Source organism: Canis lupus, chromosome 2 (assembly GCF_011100685.1).
Source record: "Canis lupus familiaris isolate Mischka breed German Shepherd chromosome 2, alternate assembly UU_Cfam_GSD_1.0, whole genome shotgun sequence".
In the NCBI taxonomy this organism is placed as follows: Eukaryota; Metazoa; Chordata; class Mammalia; order Carnivora; family Canidae; genus Canis; species Canis lupus.
The window spans coordinates 65,974,214-65,992,717 of record NC_049223.1 but is presented as its reverse complement, the minus strand read 5'-3'; the positions used below and the strand labels follow the sequence as shown (position 1 = coordinate 65,992,717).

General features: G+C 38.5%; 1 protein-coding gene across 12 annotated transcripts in view; it reads right to left on the bottom strand.

Annotated features, from left to right (window-relative positions):
• Positions 1-18,504, bottom strand: part of SIAH1 (siah E3 ubiquitin protein ligase 1) — a 78,409-nt gene continuing 59,905 nt past the window's right edge. For 11 of the 12 annotated variants that reach the window (XM_038531114.1, XM_038531111.1, XM_038531110.1 and 8 more), the window contains one exon: positions 1-1,992. In XM_038531114.1, coding sequence (XP_038387042.1) covers positions 1,142-1,990 — 849 coding nt within the window. In that variant the 5' untranslated portion in view covers positions 1,991-1,992 and the 3' untranslated portion in view covers positions 1-1,141. Of the gene's footprint in view, positions 1,993-4,291; positions 4,880-18,504 lie in introns of those variants that run through there. The other variant, XM_038531109.1, reaches the window with a different exon arrangement.

The following is an 18,504-nucleotide window of genomic DNA, read 5'->3' as shown; positions in this document are numbered from 1 at the left end:
TTTTTAATTTGCCAGATATTCTTTTAATGAGAATTATAAAAGACCAAAAACATTTTTTGCAAACTGCCTTTTTTTAAACAAATGATTTGCTTTTGATTACAAATACTGTGTAAGACGATGCCTTCTTCTGCAAAACCAATAAATACAAGAACAAATTTTAAACATGTGATTTGTCCAAGATATTTCAAAGAAAGAAAAAAAAAAAGCCTGATTTTTTTTTTCAGTATCAAAAAAAAAAAATCAGTATTCCCTAATCTTTCAAAGAATAAGTTTAAAGGTATGACTCAACTGGAGAAAGAGAGAGAGAGAGACAGACAGAAACAGAGACCATCTTACAGCTGCTTTAAATAGCTTCTGATAATTCTTCTGCTGTTACCTTTCCTTTCTGGAACTTGTATCTTCTCAAAAGACTTGAATGTAAAATATTTCTAATGAACTGATTAATGGGGGAAAAGAAAATACGTATTGAACACATAATGTATAAACTTTACCATAAACAATTATGCATATCAAAAAGACACTAACTTCAAAAAGGTACAAAAAAAAAAGTGAGGAAAAACTTGAATTACAGAAAAGAAAGTCCAATTTATTTAATGAAAAACTAGAATTAATAAAAATTAGCAAATACACACAAAAAAATATACACACACAGCAGCACTATGTATTGACTCACAAAGGGGAAAAGCAGTGGTCCAAGACCACTCAACATGGCTTGTCGGTTAAAAGAAAAAAAAAACAAAAAAACAAAAAACCCACACACACATACACACACACGCGCACGCACACCAACTCGCAGGCACACACACAAAACAAAAACCCAGTATTTTTCAACAGTACACTCAATCTACAACACAAATTCAGAATTATTTTACAATGCTTCCTTTCTTAATACAAAAGATGCCCATTTTGGGTGTATATATATATATTTTTCAGTGGTTTACTGTTGACTTATTTTTAAATATATTAGTGTTACTACATGCAACTGTTTCCTGTATTTAACAGCCTTTCCTTTTATTTACCTTCATGTGTCTAGCTTCCACCTACCAAAAGTTTCAGGTTGACAGGCAGACGGCTGCCTTATTCTCTGTGAAATTGAATGCAATGGTTTTAAACACTGGCCAGAAAATGTTTGATTGCCATTTCAACACATGGAAATAGTTACATTGATGCCTAAATTGCCATTTTCTGCAAAAAGCTGTGCAATGCTGGTGTCAAAGACTAGGCAGTCACTATTCATAATGGCCGTGGCAATTCCCTCATGAATAGAGCGCGGAGTCGCTTCCCAAGTCAATCGCCGCCTATGACCATTTAGCTCAAGTCGATAAGCAAAATTTTCAGCTTGCTTGCGTGTTCCTATCAGCTGTACAATTGCAAAGAACTGCTGGTGACCATCATACTTTTCCTGTTTCTCCAATACTAACATGAAGTGAAAGCCAAAACAGGACTGCATCATCACCCAGTCAACAGCACCAGGAAGGTTAATGTCTGTTGCAAGGAAAACTATATCCTCTCCCTGTAGGGTCGTAATGGACTTATGCTGATGCATCAGATGGGGCATGACAGCATCCAAAGAGCCTTGCCATTTACAGGAAGCACCAGGGCACGGACATGAATAAGGCCTAAACTCACAGAGCTCTTCGTGGTCTGCTTTTTCTGTGTGTGGCAAAGTTATTTCACATCCAGAAGAGGCATATTTACAAGGGAAAAGTACGGAATTGGCCACTTTCTCCATAGCCAAGTTGCGAATGGATCCCAAAGGGCCCCGGCAGGTTGGACAACATGTGAGCTTTGGGCGACAGTTGCTACAAACAAGATGGCCACTCTGACACTGAAGAATGGGTGGTAACACATAGTCAAAGCAGACCGGACACTCAAAAAGACTCGCCAAGTCATTGTTGGATGCGGTTGTGCCAGTCAGGGCGGGCACCCTCTGAGACGGGGTACACTTTGAGGTTCCAGTAGGTAATGCTGTTGCAGTCTGGCGGCTCATTTCTGTAACGAAAACATAAATAAAAATAAAAAGAGGCAGGAGAAATAATTAAAACTCTCACTTGTTTTATAAATAATGTTTACATGCCAGAAATACTTAAGTTTTATGAAAAACATACTGTGAGCAAAAAGAGTAAAGGATTTAAAAAAAAAAAAAAACACAAATTACACGAATTATGCATTTTGAGTATTATAGGAGTTGTGGACCAGATAAAATCTCTTTTATCAAAATGTCCCAAAACACATGTAGAATTCCCTTTCTTAAAAAAATATTAAAAAATCCCTTTGGATGAATTATACAATATGGAATAAATGCTGAAACAGAAACCAGACTGTAAACAACTAAGAAACCCTGTGTTAAGTAGCTTAAGTTCAACCAAAGCTGTTTTCACTGAACTTTCCCCTCTCCCTCGGTGTTCAATTGCCCTGCTCAGTCCATTTCTTTTCCATTCTAAGGCAGCTCGAAACAGTGACAGGGAGTCAGTCACAAGTAATCCAAAGGATCACCCAGGACATCAGCTCTGATTAACTCCGCCTAATGGCAAACAGTTATCTGCTTCAGTTGTAGATTTAGGGATGGAGGGGTCGTCAGGGGAAGGATCTGCTGCCATCCCATCATGCACCTTCATCTATTAAGTCTTCCCCTAGAATCTGAACACCAGCTACGTGTTAATTAATCTTACTTCCTACTGATCAGTAGGCCCCATAATAAAGGTGGGAGAAAGAGAAGAGAAATGGAGGGTAATCTCAAAAGTTTTTAGGTACTCAGAGAAAGTACATCTTTCTACTCTATTTCCATTGCACAATAAAATTACATATAATTTGAAAAGGGGAAGAAAAGAAGTAATTAAAGAATAAAGATTAAAACACCAGAGACACATGCAACATTGGGGACAGTAAACAGGTTAAGAATTCCTTGTATCCTAGGGTTCACTAGTGTTGCTGAAGCATTCATCAGCACAGGAATAAATATTATTTGAGATAAATGTCATCTGGAAGAAACGACAACAATGTAACTAGTTTGTCAGGCTAAATGAAAGATAAAGCAAATAAATACCTTTCCCAGGAATCTACTTTGTTAGGATATGACAGGCCATATTTGTCTCAGGGATAACAAAAGATCAGTCTACTGATGTCCCAAGACTGTATTCCCAACAACTATACAAACCATATTTCTAACAAAACTAAAACTGAATGCCTCAAATTTAATGCTTCCTCAATGTAATCATTATTGCTGCAAAGAACCTGACTTTAAGAAAACAACGCTGGTTACCCATGTGACTATATAAAAGCAACTGGACTTCTAGATTACTCAAGGATAGACACCAAGTGAGGGTTGAAGGTGACAAAAAAAATAGTCCACTGTCAACTAAAGTTAATATTCTACAATTCAAGAGTCTACAAAAGTACAGAATTCCACCATAAGGTGGCTTGTCACATGGACTTAAGGGACAACGGGAATCAATTCTCATCACCTGAAACACTGTACAACCCAGGTGTTTGATTCTTTGTGAGTACGATGATCCATGCATTTTCTACCACTTGGAAACAACGGGCTCAGCCTTGCCAAAATGCCCCACGTATATGCTGTATGCCTGTCTCGTGGTCCATTTTATACTGCTCACTTATGTGAGCAATGTTAGAATTGGAAAGTGGCTCCCTGCACACAAAACAGTCTAAACCACTGATGCCTTTTCAAATTACTAAACCAAACAAGCTAATCACATCAAGGAACAGTAAACTCGGCTTGTATTCAAAATAATAGAACTAGGAAAATATAAGCAAGAAAAATACTATCGTTTCATTTCCAGACCGAGCAAATAACTATACATAATCATCAATCATTCAGGCTTACATTCCAATATTATCTTTATTACTTTTGCAAACATTGTAAAAAAAACAAAAAACAAAAAACAAAAAAACAGTTTAAATCTCTAAAGAGTGAAAACAAGTGAAATGAGGCCGGTATTTCTTGCGAATGGAGGTATTACAGGACAGAAGGTGCTAAAACCTCCCAAAGCACCAAAGGTGGAACCCAGCTCCATCTTCAAACAAAAAGAACCCCAACCACAGAGCAGCCCTGCAGTAGGAACCACGGACTCAAGTGTCTTCAGACAACCCTGCAGGAGTGATGACGTAACCTGAAGCTTGGTTTAAACAGAGAAAAGTACAGTAGATCAAAAGAAACAGCAATGCAAACTAGAGCTCAATTACATTGCAGCCACTCCCTGATCCCGATTCCCCCAGCTCACAACTTTTCCCGGTTCATACTTTAAGCATCCCAGTCTCTTGGTGTCAATACCTTTTCTCTTCCTTGTCCCAGCTGCTGGCAGACATGTGAGCAAGACGCCCCTCCAGGAGTACGGAAAAGGTAAGGGAGACTTCCCGGTCATGAGAAGTCAGGCGGCTCATAGCCCTTCCCCCAGGAGCAAACACGATTTGTAACAGAGGCCCTGCTGGATGGACACGTTCTGCTCCTAAGCACGTCGGAGTTCAAGTCTTCAAGCAGCGAAGGTAAGCGCCCTGCTCTAGGATCCCCCATTCACTCCTCCGAAGCACCGGCTGCCGCAGCAGCAGAGGAACGAAGCCTCTCCCGTCCCCTCAGGAGTCCACCACACCTCCCCGCGAGCTCCAATTCGCCTGCGTTTCCAAAAATGGGCGCCATCACCGGAGCTGTCCTCCGCTGGGCCCTCAACCGCCTGCCCTGGAAGTTTGTCTTCCCCACATTCACTAGCCCGCCAGCGTGGGTGAAGGATGGGGCTGCAGGGTGCGCGGGGGCTGGTCAGGCGCACCCCGGAGCCAGCTCGGAGCTGCCGCAGGGTCCGGCCCGCCGGAGAGCCACGCGGGGCCCAGGGCTGGGCCTGGCGGTGCTGGGGGAGCCTGCTCCAGCCCGCAGCGCCCGCCGGCCTCCGCTCGCAGCGCCCAGCCCAGCCCAGCCCAGCCCAGCCGCAGCGAGCGCGGGGCGGGGCCGGCGGGGCCTGCGGGGCCGGACAGGGCGGGGCGGGGCGGGGCCGGCGCGGTGGTCACGCCCGCAAGCCCCGCCCCCCAGCCCAGGGCCGCTGGGGCGCTGCCCCGCACAACCCAGACCCTGCCCTCGACCCCAGGCAACACTGCAACCTCACCCATTTCCACAAGCTTACATTTAGTTCGAAACATGTCTTTCTGTAGAAAACAGATGCTGCCAATTCTGTATGATTTCAACCTAAGACCTACATAGAGTATATGAGAATTACGTGGCCAGAAAAGTGCTCTTCTCCTGGTTAACCATGTGTGAACTGTGCTCATAGAGTAAAAGCACTCTCCCCACTTCGTTCACTATATACTGGGCGTCAACGACCCGATTTCCTCAATTCTAACTCACTCCTCCACTTCTATCCCTGGTGACATCATACTTGAAACTCCTTCTCTTCCTTCGAATAGATTGCAGTGAGAGTAGTAAACACCCGTAACTCTATTAAACTCCTTCAACCTCCAAACTGAGATTATATTCTCTTCCCAGTCTGGGAAAACCATCTTAAATGGCCTCATTAAACAGAGAAGCTTGTGTTTTTAAAGAAGCATTACACGGGCCCCAATAAAGTCCTGGGCCTCAGATTTGCCCTGCGTCAGGTGGTACACTCAGGGGTTTAACCTGTCATTATATCATGCTTATAGGGCAGCCTTTAAACGCACAGCAGGAGCTCATGGTGGGAATGAACCCTGTGCAGTAAATTGTAGATTACCCATTTTCCAAATCAAATTTTAGTTCCAATCACTTCCAGACCCTATTGTATTCAGTCATTTCAACCTCACGTTAATATTAGGCTACATGAAACATCATTGGGAATAGAAATATGGATGAAGTTAGATAAAGTCTGCTCACTGACAAATATAAATTATTATTACCTACATTTTCATTTCCTAATACATTCACCCTAGAGCGGTCTCAGGCTGATAGGGCAGACGACTTCAAATGTTTTAGGCATCCCTGCCTTTCCAGAGTTAAAACTGAACCTAAATGTATAAAACAAGTCAAAGAGAAGGAATGATGGGGGGGAGGGGGGATCACTTTTCCCAAACTTCCGAAAGAGGTTACAGAGCCCTACAGAGTCTCTGAAAACCATTAACCTACAGACAAACCTCTCAACAAGTGAGTCAGGACAATAAAAGTGGCATCATTCTGGAGTCTCCTACACACAGCTGGATCCAAACCTAGTCTTCACCACCTGCTCAACCATAAAATGGGGACAAAATTTCCAGCCTCACGCAGCTTTTGTCTGGATTAAAGGAGATGGGTAATTCATGTACATCATAGATGGTATGCTACATACTCCAAAATATGTATTTACCTGACACCTCCAAGAGTTTCTTGTCTCGCTTGAGGTCATCTACTAGATACCTACAATGTGTGTGTTCCAAAAGATACTTTTAGTTTGTAAAGGTGATCAAACATGCCTGCCAAAGATCAACTGCCGTTTAACTAATTTTTACCACAATAAACCCTAATAAATTTCTCAACTAGGTAGTAAGTATATTTACACTGGTTTTACATAGAGCTTAAAATTTCACAAAAATTAGATTCACTAAGACATGCCCATAGAATACAAAGTTAACAAAAATCCAAAATTTAGTGAGAGCACCCTATTACCTATACTTTCTAAAGCCTACATCTCAAGTCCAGTTTGGTATTATGTTCAAGCAGATTGTAATCTACATCAAAATATTTTATAATCAACCTTTAATGCTCTCAATTATTTCAGAGCACTTAACCATTGCTTTGTCACATGAACATATTTACAGTAAAAGTGGATAGACTTAAACTTTTATTCTCAATTTCATGCGAGAACTTTGGTTTCTTTTTATAAAGCCTGATGAACAATTTCTCTGCTTAATCATATCTCATGCCTACTAATTAATATACAACAATCATATTTTTGAAGTTTATAAAATGTTACTATGGCAGGCAAATAATGCCCCCCTCAAAGATGTCTGCATCCTTAACACCTACCACTGAACCTCTGAAAATGTTACAGGAGCAACAATAAGTGAACACAGTTACTCACAAAATAAAAGCTCAAAATGGAGAAATGTAATCATACATGGAAAAATCACAGTGTATTGTAAAGCAAGTTACAAATAATATACACAGGAGGTACAGGCTGGAGCATGATACAAATGTGTGATTTTTAGCAAATTTTTTCTTCAAAAGGGACAATAAATAAACTGCTTTATCAAGATTAGTCTGAGAGTTGTGAAAACTGTCAAAATAAGGGAAATTTGCATTTTTAATTTAGTAAAAAAGGTAGAATGCAAATATCACCAGCCTTCTTTTACCTCTCCAAAAACTATTCCTAGAAATGATATAATATTCACTGTAAAATAAAGTACAGGTTCAGATTATGAATTTATTAGGAATCAATGGATTAAATAAAACTCTTCAAAACATTTAAGGGCTTTCCTCCTTTAACCCCTTTTTCTTTCTACATTTGACACTGTGAAGTGTATTATGCAGCAAATGTTTACGTTAAAAAATCATTTCTAAAAATAAAAAAATCATTTCTATTTTAAGATTTAATATAGACAAAATTAAATTTAATGCAAGTCTCAACAGCTTTAAATACTAAGAGTTAAAAAAGCAAACTTTGTTATAAAATAATGCTAAAAAAAAGTTAACCTATTTTTAATTTCCAAAATTGTAGCAAAATAATGAGAATTTAAATTGTACATATTTTCCTAACAGCTCTATTTTCCGAAGATAATTCTGAAAACTCTGCTGCTGCAGAAGAGTTACTTATGTATCTAGAAAGACTGGTAATCCAAAAAGGGGAAAGCCCAAGACAATGATCTGGTAAAAGGTTGCTGTAAAATCAGAAGTTTGAACAAAGGTGATAGCCAAGTAAATGGAGAGGAAAGTGCAAATCCCAATTCAAATGTGTAATGTAAAGTACATTTGCATTTTTATTGCAGAAATCACTCTATTTTGAGACTTCCACCCCAGTAAAAAACAGCATATACTGAATGAGAAGCCACTAGGCACTATGCTAGATACTGTAGTATAGTAAAAGATGAAATGCGAAGTGGGAGTTAGATGCCTGTGAAAGGTCTATGGAGAGAAGCACAGTTGATGTCTAAGGGTTGAGAGTGCAGATGAGGTGGTATTAACACAATGCTATCTGAAATCACAGGGAAGAGGAACATGCCTAAAGTAAGAGAAATCCCAACATTGAAAGACTGAAGAGTTCATTAATGAGAAGCAGTGGCCCCTAGACTGCACAAGTTCTCAAACTTCACTGTTTGGAGGGGCCTTACTAAAATGCAAGTTCTGTTCAGAATAATCATAATTATCCTGAAACTGGGCCTGAGATTCTACATTTTTAACTCTAAGTGTGGCCAATTGCTGGTTAAGGCTCGCATGAGTAGCAAAAGCCTAAAAAAAACTAAAAGGAAAGCCAAGGTGAGAGAAAAGCAGGAGAGGGCAGTATCTCAGAGATCAAGGAAGGTACAGACTTAAGATCTATAAACACATGCACAAATATTACAATAAATTGTGCTTCATTATACACTTTAAAAAAAAGATTTTATTTATTTATTCATGAGAGACAGAGAGAGAGAGGCAGAGATGTAGGCAGAAGGAAAAGCAGGCTCCCTCAGGTGAGCCCGATGCCGGAGTCCATCCGGAACCCCAGGATCATGCCGAGTCAAAGGCAGACGTTCAACCAGTGAGCCACCCAGGCATCCCATTATCATATAGTTATAAGGTACTAGTACTCTTTCTGTAATCAGAAAAAACTCAAAAGGCAACAAGCAGACATGCCTGAACATGCAAGAATTCATGGAATATACAGCAACCATGAATCTTTCTTATGTGATTAAAAATAAGCAATGGATCATTATAAGTATAATTTAGAAATGGTGATCTTGTAAAAGGTGCAAATAGTTATATAAATAACAAAAAAAATATATGGTAAGAAGTAGTAAAAATAATGGCACAGTCAAAAATGTGGAATCTGCTTAGAGGTCAAGTATGATCATGCCTATCAGGTGTTCTTGGATTGGTGATATGGAAGTTACTGATGACTTCTGCAAAAGCAACCTTGAGAGATATGGCTCATATATAAACAGACCAAAGGAAACTGAATAGGATGCCGTGTTAACTTAAAAAATATATGGCTGTGGAGAGAAGAGGCAAGTTAGAGAGTGGCTCTGAAAGGCCCAGAGAAGTTTTCCACTTGGTTCCTTTTTTTCTTTTTCTTTTTTTTTAATGGGAAAGACCAGAAATATAGTGAATGCTGATAGAATCTAGAAAAGAGGGTAGTAATCCCAAGAAATGGAGCAATGTGATAAAGTTCTTGATGATAGGGAACTCAAAACTCAAGACAAGAGTGACTAGACTTTGTAGAAGAGATACTTTCTCCCCATGGTAAGAACAGAGAAGACAGAAGATGTCTAGTTCAGGAAGTTGGAGGTTAAGAAAGTTTCAGTCTGAGAGTTTCCATTTTCTCAGAGAAGTCTCTGCATAGTCATCCTCTTTTGGTAGGGAGTAGGGGAGGACAAAGAGAAGATGGTATCAGCACCAAGCTAAGGCAAAGTATTTTTTATGAATTAGCTGGCTCTTGTTATAGGACATTGAGGATACAGTCAAATATGTACGTGTAAGTCACTACCTTAGGTCCCAAAAAAATCTCAACTGCCTTTCTTGAACCAAAGGGTAAATAATTTGCCATTAACATTAAGATGTTCTCTCCAAACTTCTGGATCAGAATTCTAACACTAGCCCGAATGGCCAAACTTAACAGGCAATACCAAGCACGCAGAGCCTGGAACTCTCATACTTTGCTGGTGGGAATGCAAAACAGTACGACCATGTCGTCACCACAGAAAATTCTGTTGGACAGCATGGTTCTATATCCCAATTCTATTTTACTATTACATTATATTTTTATTTCACATTGAATCTACAATTTATTAACATCAAGAATAAAAGTACTAACATCTCCCAGGGGACTGAGCCTGGGTGGCTCAGCAGTTGAGCATCTGCCTTTGGCTCAGGGCGTGATCTCAGTCTAGCGTTTGAGTCCCACATCAAGTTCCCTGCATCAGGCTCCCTGAGAGGAGCCTGCTTCTCCCTCTGTGTCTCTGCCTCTCTCTCTGTTTCTCTCATAAATAAATAAATAAAATCTTTAAAAAATAAAAGTACTAACATCTCTGAAAACAAGACAAGCCCATTTTTAAGATGCTAAAAGTAAAACTTTCTCTTTCTCACCCATCAAGATAAAGATTATATTATAAACTTCAAAATATGGTGAAACAATCATTTAAACTTAAAACCTAACTGCAACCATTTAATTCCATTTCTCACAATTATATCACAAATACCCATCCTTGGGGATTAAGGAGTGCACCTGTCATGATGAGCACTGGGTGATATATGGAGCTGCTGAATCACTATATTATACACCTGAAACTAAATAACACTATGTGGTAACTATATGGGAATTACAATAAAAACTTAAAAAAAAGAAAGACAAATACCCATTTTCCCCTCTAGAATCCTTAATTATGATTCATTTTTTGGCACAGCCACCATACCTCAACAACGTTTTCAGAAAGGACATATAAGGGTCTCCATCTTGGCAGTCTGAAGCTCTTTAGAGAAACTGGACAAGTTTACAATTCTAGTCACATAGAACTATATAAATTCTGAGAACTATATAAATTCTGCTCACAATCTTCTGACATATAATAATATAGATGAAAAATCTAATGCCATTTTCATTCTTATTCCTTTGCAGGTAACATTTTCCCCCTTGCTCGCAGGACTCTGTCTCTGAGAGAAATTTTCACCAAGACATCTGGCTGGCAGTTGGTGGAGCATGCGACTCTTGGATCTCAAGGTTTTCAGTCAGGCCCTACCTTGGTGTAGAGATTACCTAAAAATTAAATCTAAAAAAAAAAGAAAGAAAAGAAAAAAGAAAGAAAAGAAAGGAAAGGAAAAGGAAAGGAAAAGGAAAAGGAAAAGGAAAAGGGAAATGTTCACCTAAACATCTAAGTAATATGCCATTAGCACCTGCCAAACAAAACACTAGGTGACTCTTTTCAATCCAAAGGCTCAAATATTTCACCTTTGTGGGCTTCTCTTCTAAATATTCTTCGATCCTTCCCATCTACTCATTTCTTTTCTGCACATAATTCTGATACTGACTCTGCTCCATCTATCTCCCAATCACATATTTTTTCCCTAATTCGAATTTTTGTTTTGCACTGCATTCCAAAAGAACTCATCAAGTTCTAAAGTTACCTTATGTATGGCTATAGTAAAACGTTTTTTTAATTATGTAGATATCCTCAAGCTCCAACAAGGGAACAGAGATTTTGGTGGCAGGAATGGCTGTTTCCCTGTCCTTTCCCTGAAGTTGGGATGGCTAGATAAGTTTGGATTATACTGCCCTTGTACATCCTTAACCCTACATGCGTTTTCATGTTTAATTTTTTTTAAAGGTTTTATTTATTTATTCATGAGAGACACACATAGAAGAGGCAGAGACACAGGCAGAGGGAGAAGCAGGCTCCATGCAGGTATCCCGATGTGGGACTTGATCCCAGGACCGGGATGACACCCTGAGCTGAAGGCAGGCGCTCAACCACTGAGCCACCCAGATGTTCCTTATGTTTAATTTTTCTATCTCTCACTGGAGCTTGCCTGTTTGTTATTCATTTTGTTCTTGCTGCTATAGTCTCAAAGGGTTGCAGGGTCAGCAAGCTAAATAATAAGGCAAAGTAGAGACCTTCCTCCATTTTCATTAAAACAGCTGCCCTGAGTCACCAGGGTGGCTCAGGGGTTGAGCATCTATCTGTCTTTGGTTCAGGTCGTGATCCCAGGGTCCAGGATCAAGTCCTGCACCAGGCTCCCCACTGGGAGCCTGCTTCTCCCTCTGCCTATGTCTCTGCCTCTGTCTCTCATGAATAAATAACATCTTAAAAAAGAAAAAAAAAAAAAAAAAAAAAGGGCAGCCCTGGTGGGTCAGCAGTTTAGCGCCGCCTTCAGCTGAAGGTGTGATCCAGGAGACCCGGGATCTAGGCCCAGGTCGGGCTCCCTGCATGGAGCCTGCTTCTCCCTCTGCCTGTGTCTCTGCCTCTCTCTCTCTCTCTCTCTCTCTCTCTGTGTCTCTCATGAGTAAATAAATAAATAAATCTTTAAAAAAAAAAAAAAAAAAAGATGCTCCAAACATTTATTAAGCTCCTAATATGTACCAGGTATGATCCTCGAAGCTTTATATACACTGTGATTTCATTTCACCATTTCAATGAGCTTCCAAGTTAGGCATCTATCCCCTACTTTACAGATAAGAAAATAAATTTATAAAATAAGTGTTTCAGATCATAGAACTAGGAAATAATGGAAGTCGGAGCTTATCTGATCAGGGCAGACTTAAAAGGGATGGGCAGAGGGGGTCAAGTGGCAACCTAGGCAAAGCAAACAAACATTTAAAAGAAATTTTAAACTTGGAAGAAATCTTAACCACCTCTCATTTTCAGAAAAGAAAAATGATACAAATATCTTGCTAAATGTCATGTAAATTAGGTGAATGTTCTAATCTAGGCTGTATAATTTCCTCTATCTATTTAAAGCCCCCAGCTTGGGGCTTGAACTCATGACCCTGAGATCAAGACCTGAGCTGGGATCAAGAGTTGGACACTTAACTGACTGAGCCACCCAGGGGCCCCTTCCTCAATCCTTTTAAAGCAAGCATGCTTGGATATTTTATAATTAAACTTGAAAAATTAATCTTTTCTGAATTTAAGTCTGGTAACATTCAAAATAAAAATAAAAATTTAATTAAACTATTTTTTGCTTTCCCTCCCAACATAAGAAGGATCCCTAATATAACCAGAGGTGATCAAAAAAGAAGAGAGATGATACCTAGTTAAGTCCTGAACAAGTAACCAGTAAACTAAAGTCAGCTCTTTAAGGTACCTTTCCTGATCACTTTATCTAAAGACCAGATGACACTACTAATTATCTCCACACTATCTGTTACCATTTGAAATTCTGACTACTTATTGTCTATTTTCTCCTCTATTCTCTCCCAACTACAACACCAAGTTTTTACTCATAATTGCAGTTCTCAAACTTCTTTGGTATCAGGAAAACTTTATACCAGCGGTTGGCAAACTACAATTGCAGGCCAGCTGCCAGTTTCTGGAAGTAGTTTTACCAGAACATAGATACGCCCTTTTCATTTACATATTGCCTACTACTGCCTTTGAATTGAAAAGCTGATCCTAGGACTTCTAAGCCCTTCAAACGTATCTAGCCATTGAAAAAAATAAAAAAACTTAGTCTTTAACTGCTTTGTAGTTTTAAAAAATTATTGAGGACCCCAAAAGAGCTTTTGTCTATGTGGTTCATATGTACTGATATTTACTATATTAGAAATTCAATCGAAAAAAATTTTTAAGTATTTATTTTTTAAATTACCATTACATTTATCTTACGTGTAAAACACGAACTACATGTTAAATGTTTATGAAAAATAGCTATTTTCCATGAGAGGTAGAAAAATGTGTTTCGCATTTTTACACATTTTTAATGTCTGATGCAATAAAATGCAATTGGACATTCATTATCTATTTCTGCATTGAATCTGTTAAGATGCCATATGCCATTTAGCCTCTGGGAAACTCCACTGTACTCTCATGTCTCATTACTGTGAAAAACAGTTTTGACCTTCAAAGGGTCTTGAGAACTCCCAGGATCCCTGAACCATTAACTTTTGGTTCAGAACTTCTACACAAAGAAACTTCATGACTACTTTGTTTTGCTCACGCTTGTGTCTCCAGCACCTAGGACAGTACCCAACCCAGAACAGGTACTCAAGTATTGGAAGAAGTGACTAAATCAAGTAAAATAGCACGAAGGATTCCAAGAAGAAAGAGCCTATGTATACATCCAGAACTCACTTATCCCTGATGCCCCTGCAAGTAGAATGTATTTATTGTTGATATAAACCTTAAAGAGAATTCGCAACTAAAACTTAAAATTCACTTTCAATTAACTGTGATCTGCGATCTTTGACAAAGGAACCAAAGGCAATGGAGAAAAGATAGCCTTTTCAACAAATGATGCTGGAGCAACTCAATATCCACATACAAAAAAACTTAATCTAGACATAGACCTCACACCCTTCACAAAAAATAGCTCAAAATGAATCACTGACCTACATGTAAACTCCCAGAAGATAATGGGAGAAAATCTAGATGACCTTGGATTCAGTGAGGATTTTTCAAGAACACCACCAAACACCTGAACCAGGAAAAAAACAAATGGTAAGTTGGACTTGATTAGAATTAAAAACATCTGCTCTGCAAAGAACACCGTCATGAGAATGAGAAGAAAAACTACAGACCAGGAGAAATTATCTGCAAAAGACTCATCTGATAAAGGACTGTTATCCAAAATATACAAAGAACTCTTGAAACTCAACAATAAAACTAACAACGACCCAACTTAAGCCTTAACCTAGCCAAAGAAATACAGATGGCAAATGAGCATGTGAAAAGGTGTCCACATCATCTGTCACCAGGGAAATGCAAACTGAAACAACAAGAAAATACCACTACACATCTTTTTAGAATGGCCAGAATCCAGAACCCTGACACCACCAAATGCTGGTGGGCATGCGGAGCAACAGGAACTCTCATTCCACTACTGGTGGGAACGCAAAATGATATAGTCACTATAAAAGGCAGTTGTGACAGTTTCTTACAAAACCATACATACTCTTACCCCTAAGATCTGGTAATCATGCTGCTCGGTATTTACTCAAAGGAGCTGAAAACACGTCCACACAAAAACCTACACACGGGCGTTTTTAGCAGCTTCATTCATAATTTGGAAGCCAAAATTTGGAAGCAACCAAGATGCTGTCCTCTGGCAGGTGAGTGGATAAATAAACTGGCACAACCAGACGGTGATTATTATCCAGTGCTAAAAAGAACTGGGCGATCAAGTCATGAAAAGACACAGAAGAATCTTCAATGCATATTACCAAGTGAAAGAAGCCAATCTGAAGAGGCTACCTGCTGTAGGATTCCAATTATATGACATTCTGGAACAGACAGAACTATGAAGACGGTAAGAGCATCAGTGCTTGCCAAATGTTTGGCGAAGGGAGGAAGGAATAGGTGGAGCACAGAGGACTTGCAGGACAATGCAACTGTTCTTCTGTACACTCTAATAATGGTGGATACATGTCGTTCATTATGCATTTGTCACAACTCCCAACACAGAACACCAAGACTGAACCATGATGTAAACCATGGGCTTTGGGTGAGAATGATGTGTCAGTGCAGGTACAGCAACTGTAACAAATGTATTACTCTGGTAGAGAACTACTGACAGTGCAGGAGCTATGTAGGACTGGGGGCAGGGTGAGTATGGAAAATCTCTTTACCTTCTGTTCCATTTTGCTACTGAACCCAAAACTGCTCTAAAAAATACAATCTACTTAAAAACACTATGTAGTGAAATAAATCATTTAATCATCATAGATATAATCTAAAAAAAATAGATGTAATTCCATAACAATTCTCTAAGTTTTCAAAATGTTTCTGTTTGTAGCATAAGAGTTCCATAATTCATTGATTCCTAGACAGTAATTTCAATTTTTAGTAATGCACTACTGAAATTCATACCTGGAGAATGTGCCTTTTTAGTGAAAAGAACAATGAATTGGTTGATTTCAATCAATCTGATTGAAAAGCTCAAATCTGAATTCCTACTTCAACTGTTACTACACTTTGATACTGGGCAAAACTAAAATACCCTGGGTTTCAAATTTCTCATTTGTGTAGGGTGCCTGGGTGGCTCGGTCGGTTAAACATTGATCAGACTCTTGATTTCAGCTCAGGTCATGATCTGAGTCATGAGATTACACCCCACATAGGGCTCCACGCTCAGGGTGAAATCTGCTTGTCCCTCTCCCTCTGCTCCTCCTTCTGCTAGTGCACACGCACCCATGCCTGCACCCGCTCACTCTCGCTCTCTCTCTCTCAAGTAAATAAATAAAATCCTTTTAAAAATTCCTCATTTGTGAAACATCAAAACCAACAATAGATTTTTTGGAATTAACTCAGATCAAATACATGGAAATATTTGATATATTAATAACACAATCACTTGGTGATGTTTACAGAGTCATACTAGGAACCTACAACTGATCACTAAATAAAAAAAGACCTGGATTATACAGGATTTTACTGAGAACTGCTGGTTCAACCTGTGTTCATTTTCATAACCTTAATTTGGGACTCTGCTTGAAATCTGATAGAGTTTACAGAGTTTGCTGTGAACAAAGCTGCATAAGCTGGGCACCTATCAACCTGGAAGGAACTGTGTCAGCAGCTTCATATCACTATTTATTTAAGCTTCAAAAAGTAGGCAGTAGCTCCATATTGCAGATGAGGAAACTGAAGATCAGAAAAATTAAGAATAAGTCTGATTCCAAACTGTTTTGTCCCCAATCTTGTTTCTTTCAAATAACCCTCAAAAACAGTATAATCTCCTACTGGCATGGATATTTAACTTAGTATCCAAAGTTTCTTTTCAATATATACAAAAATTGGCGAGAAAGAAAGAAAGAAAAAGAAAATTTCCCTAAATCCTTTAGATTAAATCTCTGGAAGTAGTTGCTTTTTTAATTTTTTTGTCATCAAAGTGGTAGAATCTGATAGTCTGCGTTTGTCATAAACCATCAGACATTAAATCAAAGTATCAAGCAGCAAGGTAAGAGCAGAGAAACAGGAGTAAAAAAGAAGCTGAAGAGAGTGTCAAACAGGCTTTCTCTACCTTTTTATTTCACACCATACATCACGAAATAACAGAATTTTTGGTAACTCACTTGAACATATGGAAACTTTGTCATGATTACAACACAATCATTACTGTAATTTAATCAAATCTCATAGTGTCTAGATAGAAGTGTCCAATATTCACTGAGTTATTTGTGTCCAAGTAAGAATATAACTGTTTACTACCATGATTATGTTTTATATTCTCTCAGGATGTAAAACTGTCACACAGTCCAGTAGATGTTTCCTCTTTTGCTCTGTCTTAGCATTCATTAGCTATGTAACCCAGTTCTATACTGTAACATACAACCTATTCAACTCCATATTCCATCAGATAAATATGGTAGGCAAACACACTTACATACACACTCTGGCCAAAAATCTTTTTTATTTATTTGTTTGTTTGTTTATTTATTTATTTATGTATTTCCAAAAATTTTAAAGCAGATCAAAACTGGTAGTAACCTATGAAGAGTTAGTGATACTAAGCTATCAGAAGAAAGTATATATTGCTTGGTAGACAGAAGAAATTAAATCAGGTAAAAAGTCATATTATAGTCTTAATACATTTATAATGACAGTTCGCTCTTTACTAGTAAAAGATGATAAAAACCGTCAAATTTATGGGAAAGAAATGCCATATTAAAAAATTCATGAAGCCTTTCAAATTAAATAATAGTTCATTGAAATAGTTATAATTTGTGTCTTCATAAGCATTATATTTGAAACTCTAACCAAATCATTTCAGCTATTTCAAATAAGGATATAACACATGAATCAACTTACACTCAAATTTTCCTCATATTTAAAAAACAAGACAAAAATTTTCCTTAAACTAAGATTCTATTCTCAGGGGAAGTAGGGTCCACATTTTCCTACAAAAACTGAATGTGTTTTATTTTCCTATGTTCAATAATCTTAAAAAGCAGTAGTAGCACATTCTGAATCATCAGACTCCATCTAGTAGCCAAATAATTTAATGCTCCCCTTCTCATTTATGGTCATGCTGGCTCCTAGTCAGTACTACAGTACTGTAATTATGAAGGACTAAAGACAAAAGCAGAAGTCCATCTCAAATGCAAATGATGCACTGGTGTAAAGCAAAGCCCAAATAGCATCATGGTTTTCACTGAAGCATTTATACACTGCTAAGAAAATGCAACACGTGGTGACCACACCAGACAGGGCAATTCTGGTATGTTTTACTCAAAGAACAGCACAACAGTCAATTCCATAACCCATGTTGTTTCAAGACTTCAATTTAGCAGGCAGTATCCAATGATTTAGTAAATTAGTATAATTCAAATTTCACACTGGTCTCGCAGTTTTGTATTTAATGTGCAAGTTTTGAACTGTCACCAAATTTAACAGAGCTGATCACTGGCTCCTGTCTGATAAATTCTGTTCACTATCCCCGCACACATAGTTTTCCTAGCTCACCAGCTCCTCCTCAGCTGCCTTTATTGATTCCTGCTCTTCTCCCTCAAACTCTTGACATTGGGAGTTGTCCATGTCCACTTTTCTTCACTTTGTTGATCTGATTCAGTCTTGTAGTATTTAAATTCCACCAACATCTCCAGCCCAGATTTAAAAAACAAAACAAAACCATCCAGATTGCTCTTAAACACAAGATTTGTACATCCAACTTCCTAGATATCCCTGGGGGCAGGGGTAGAGTATGGGTAG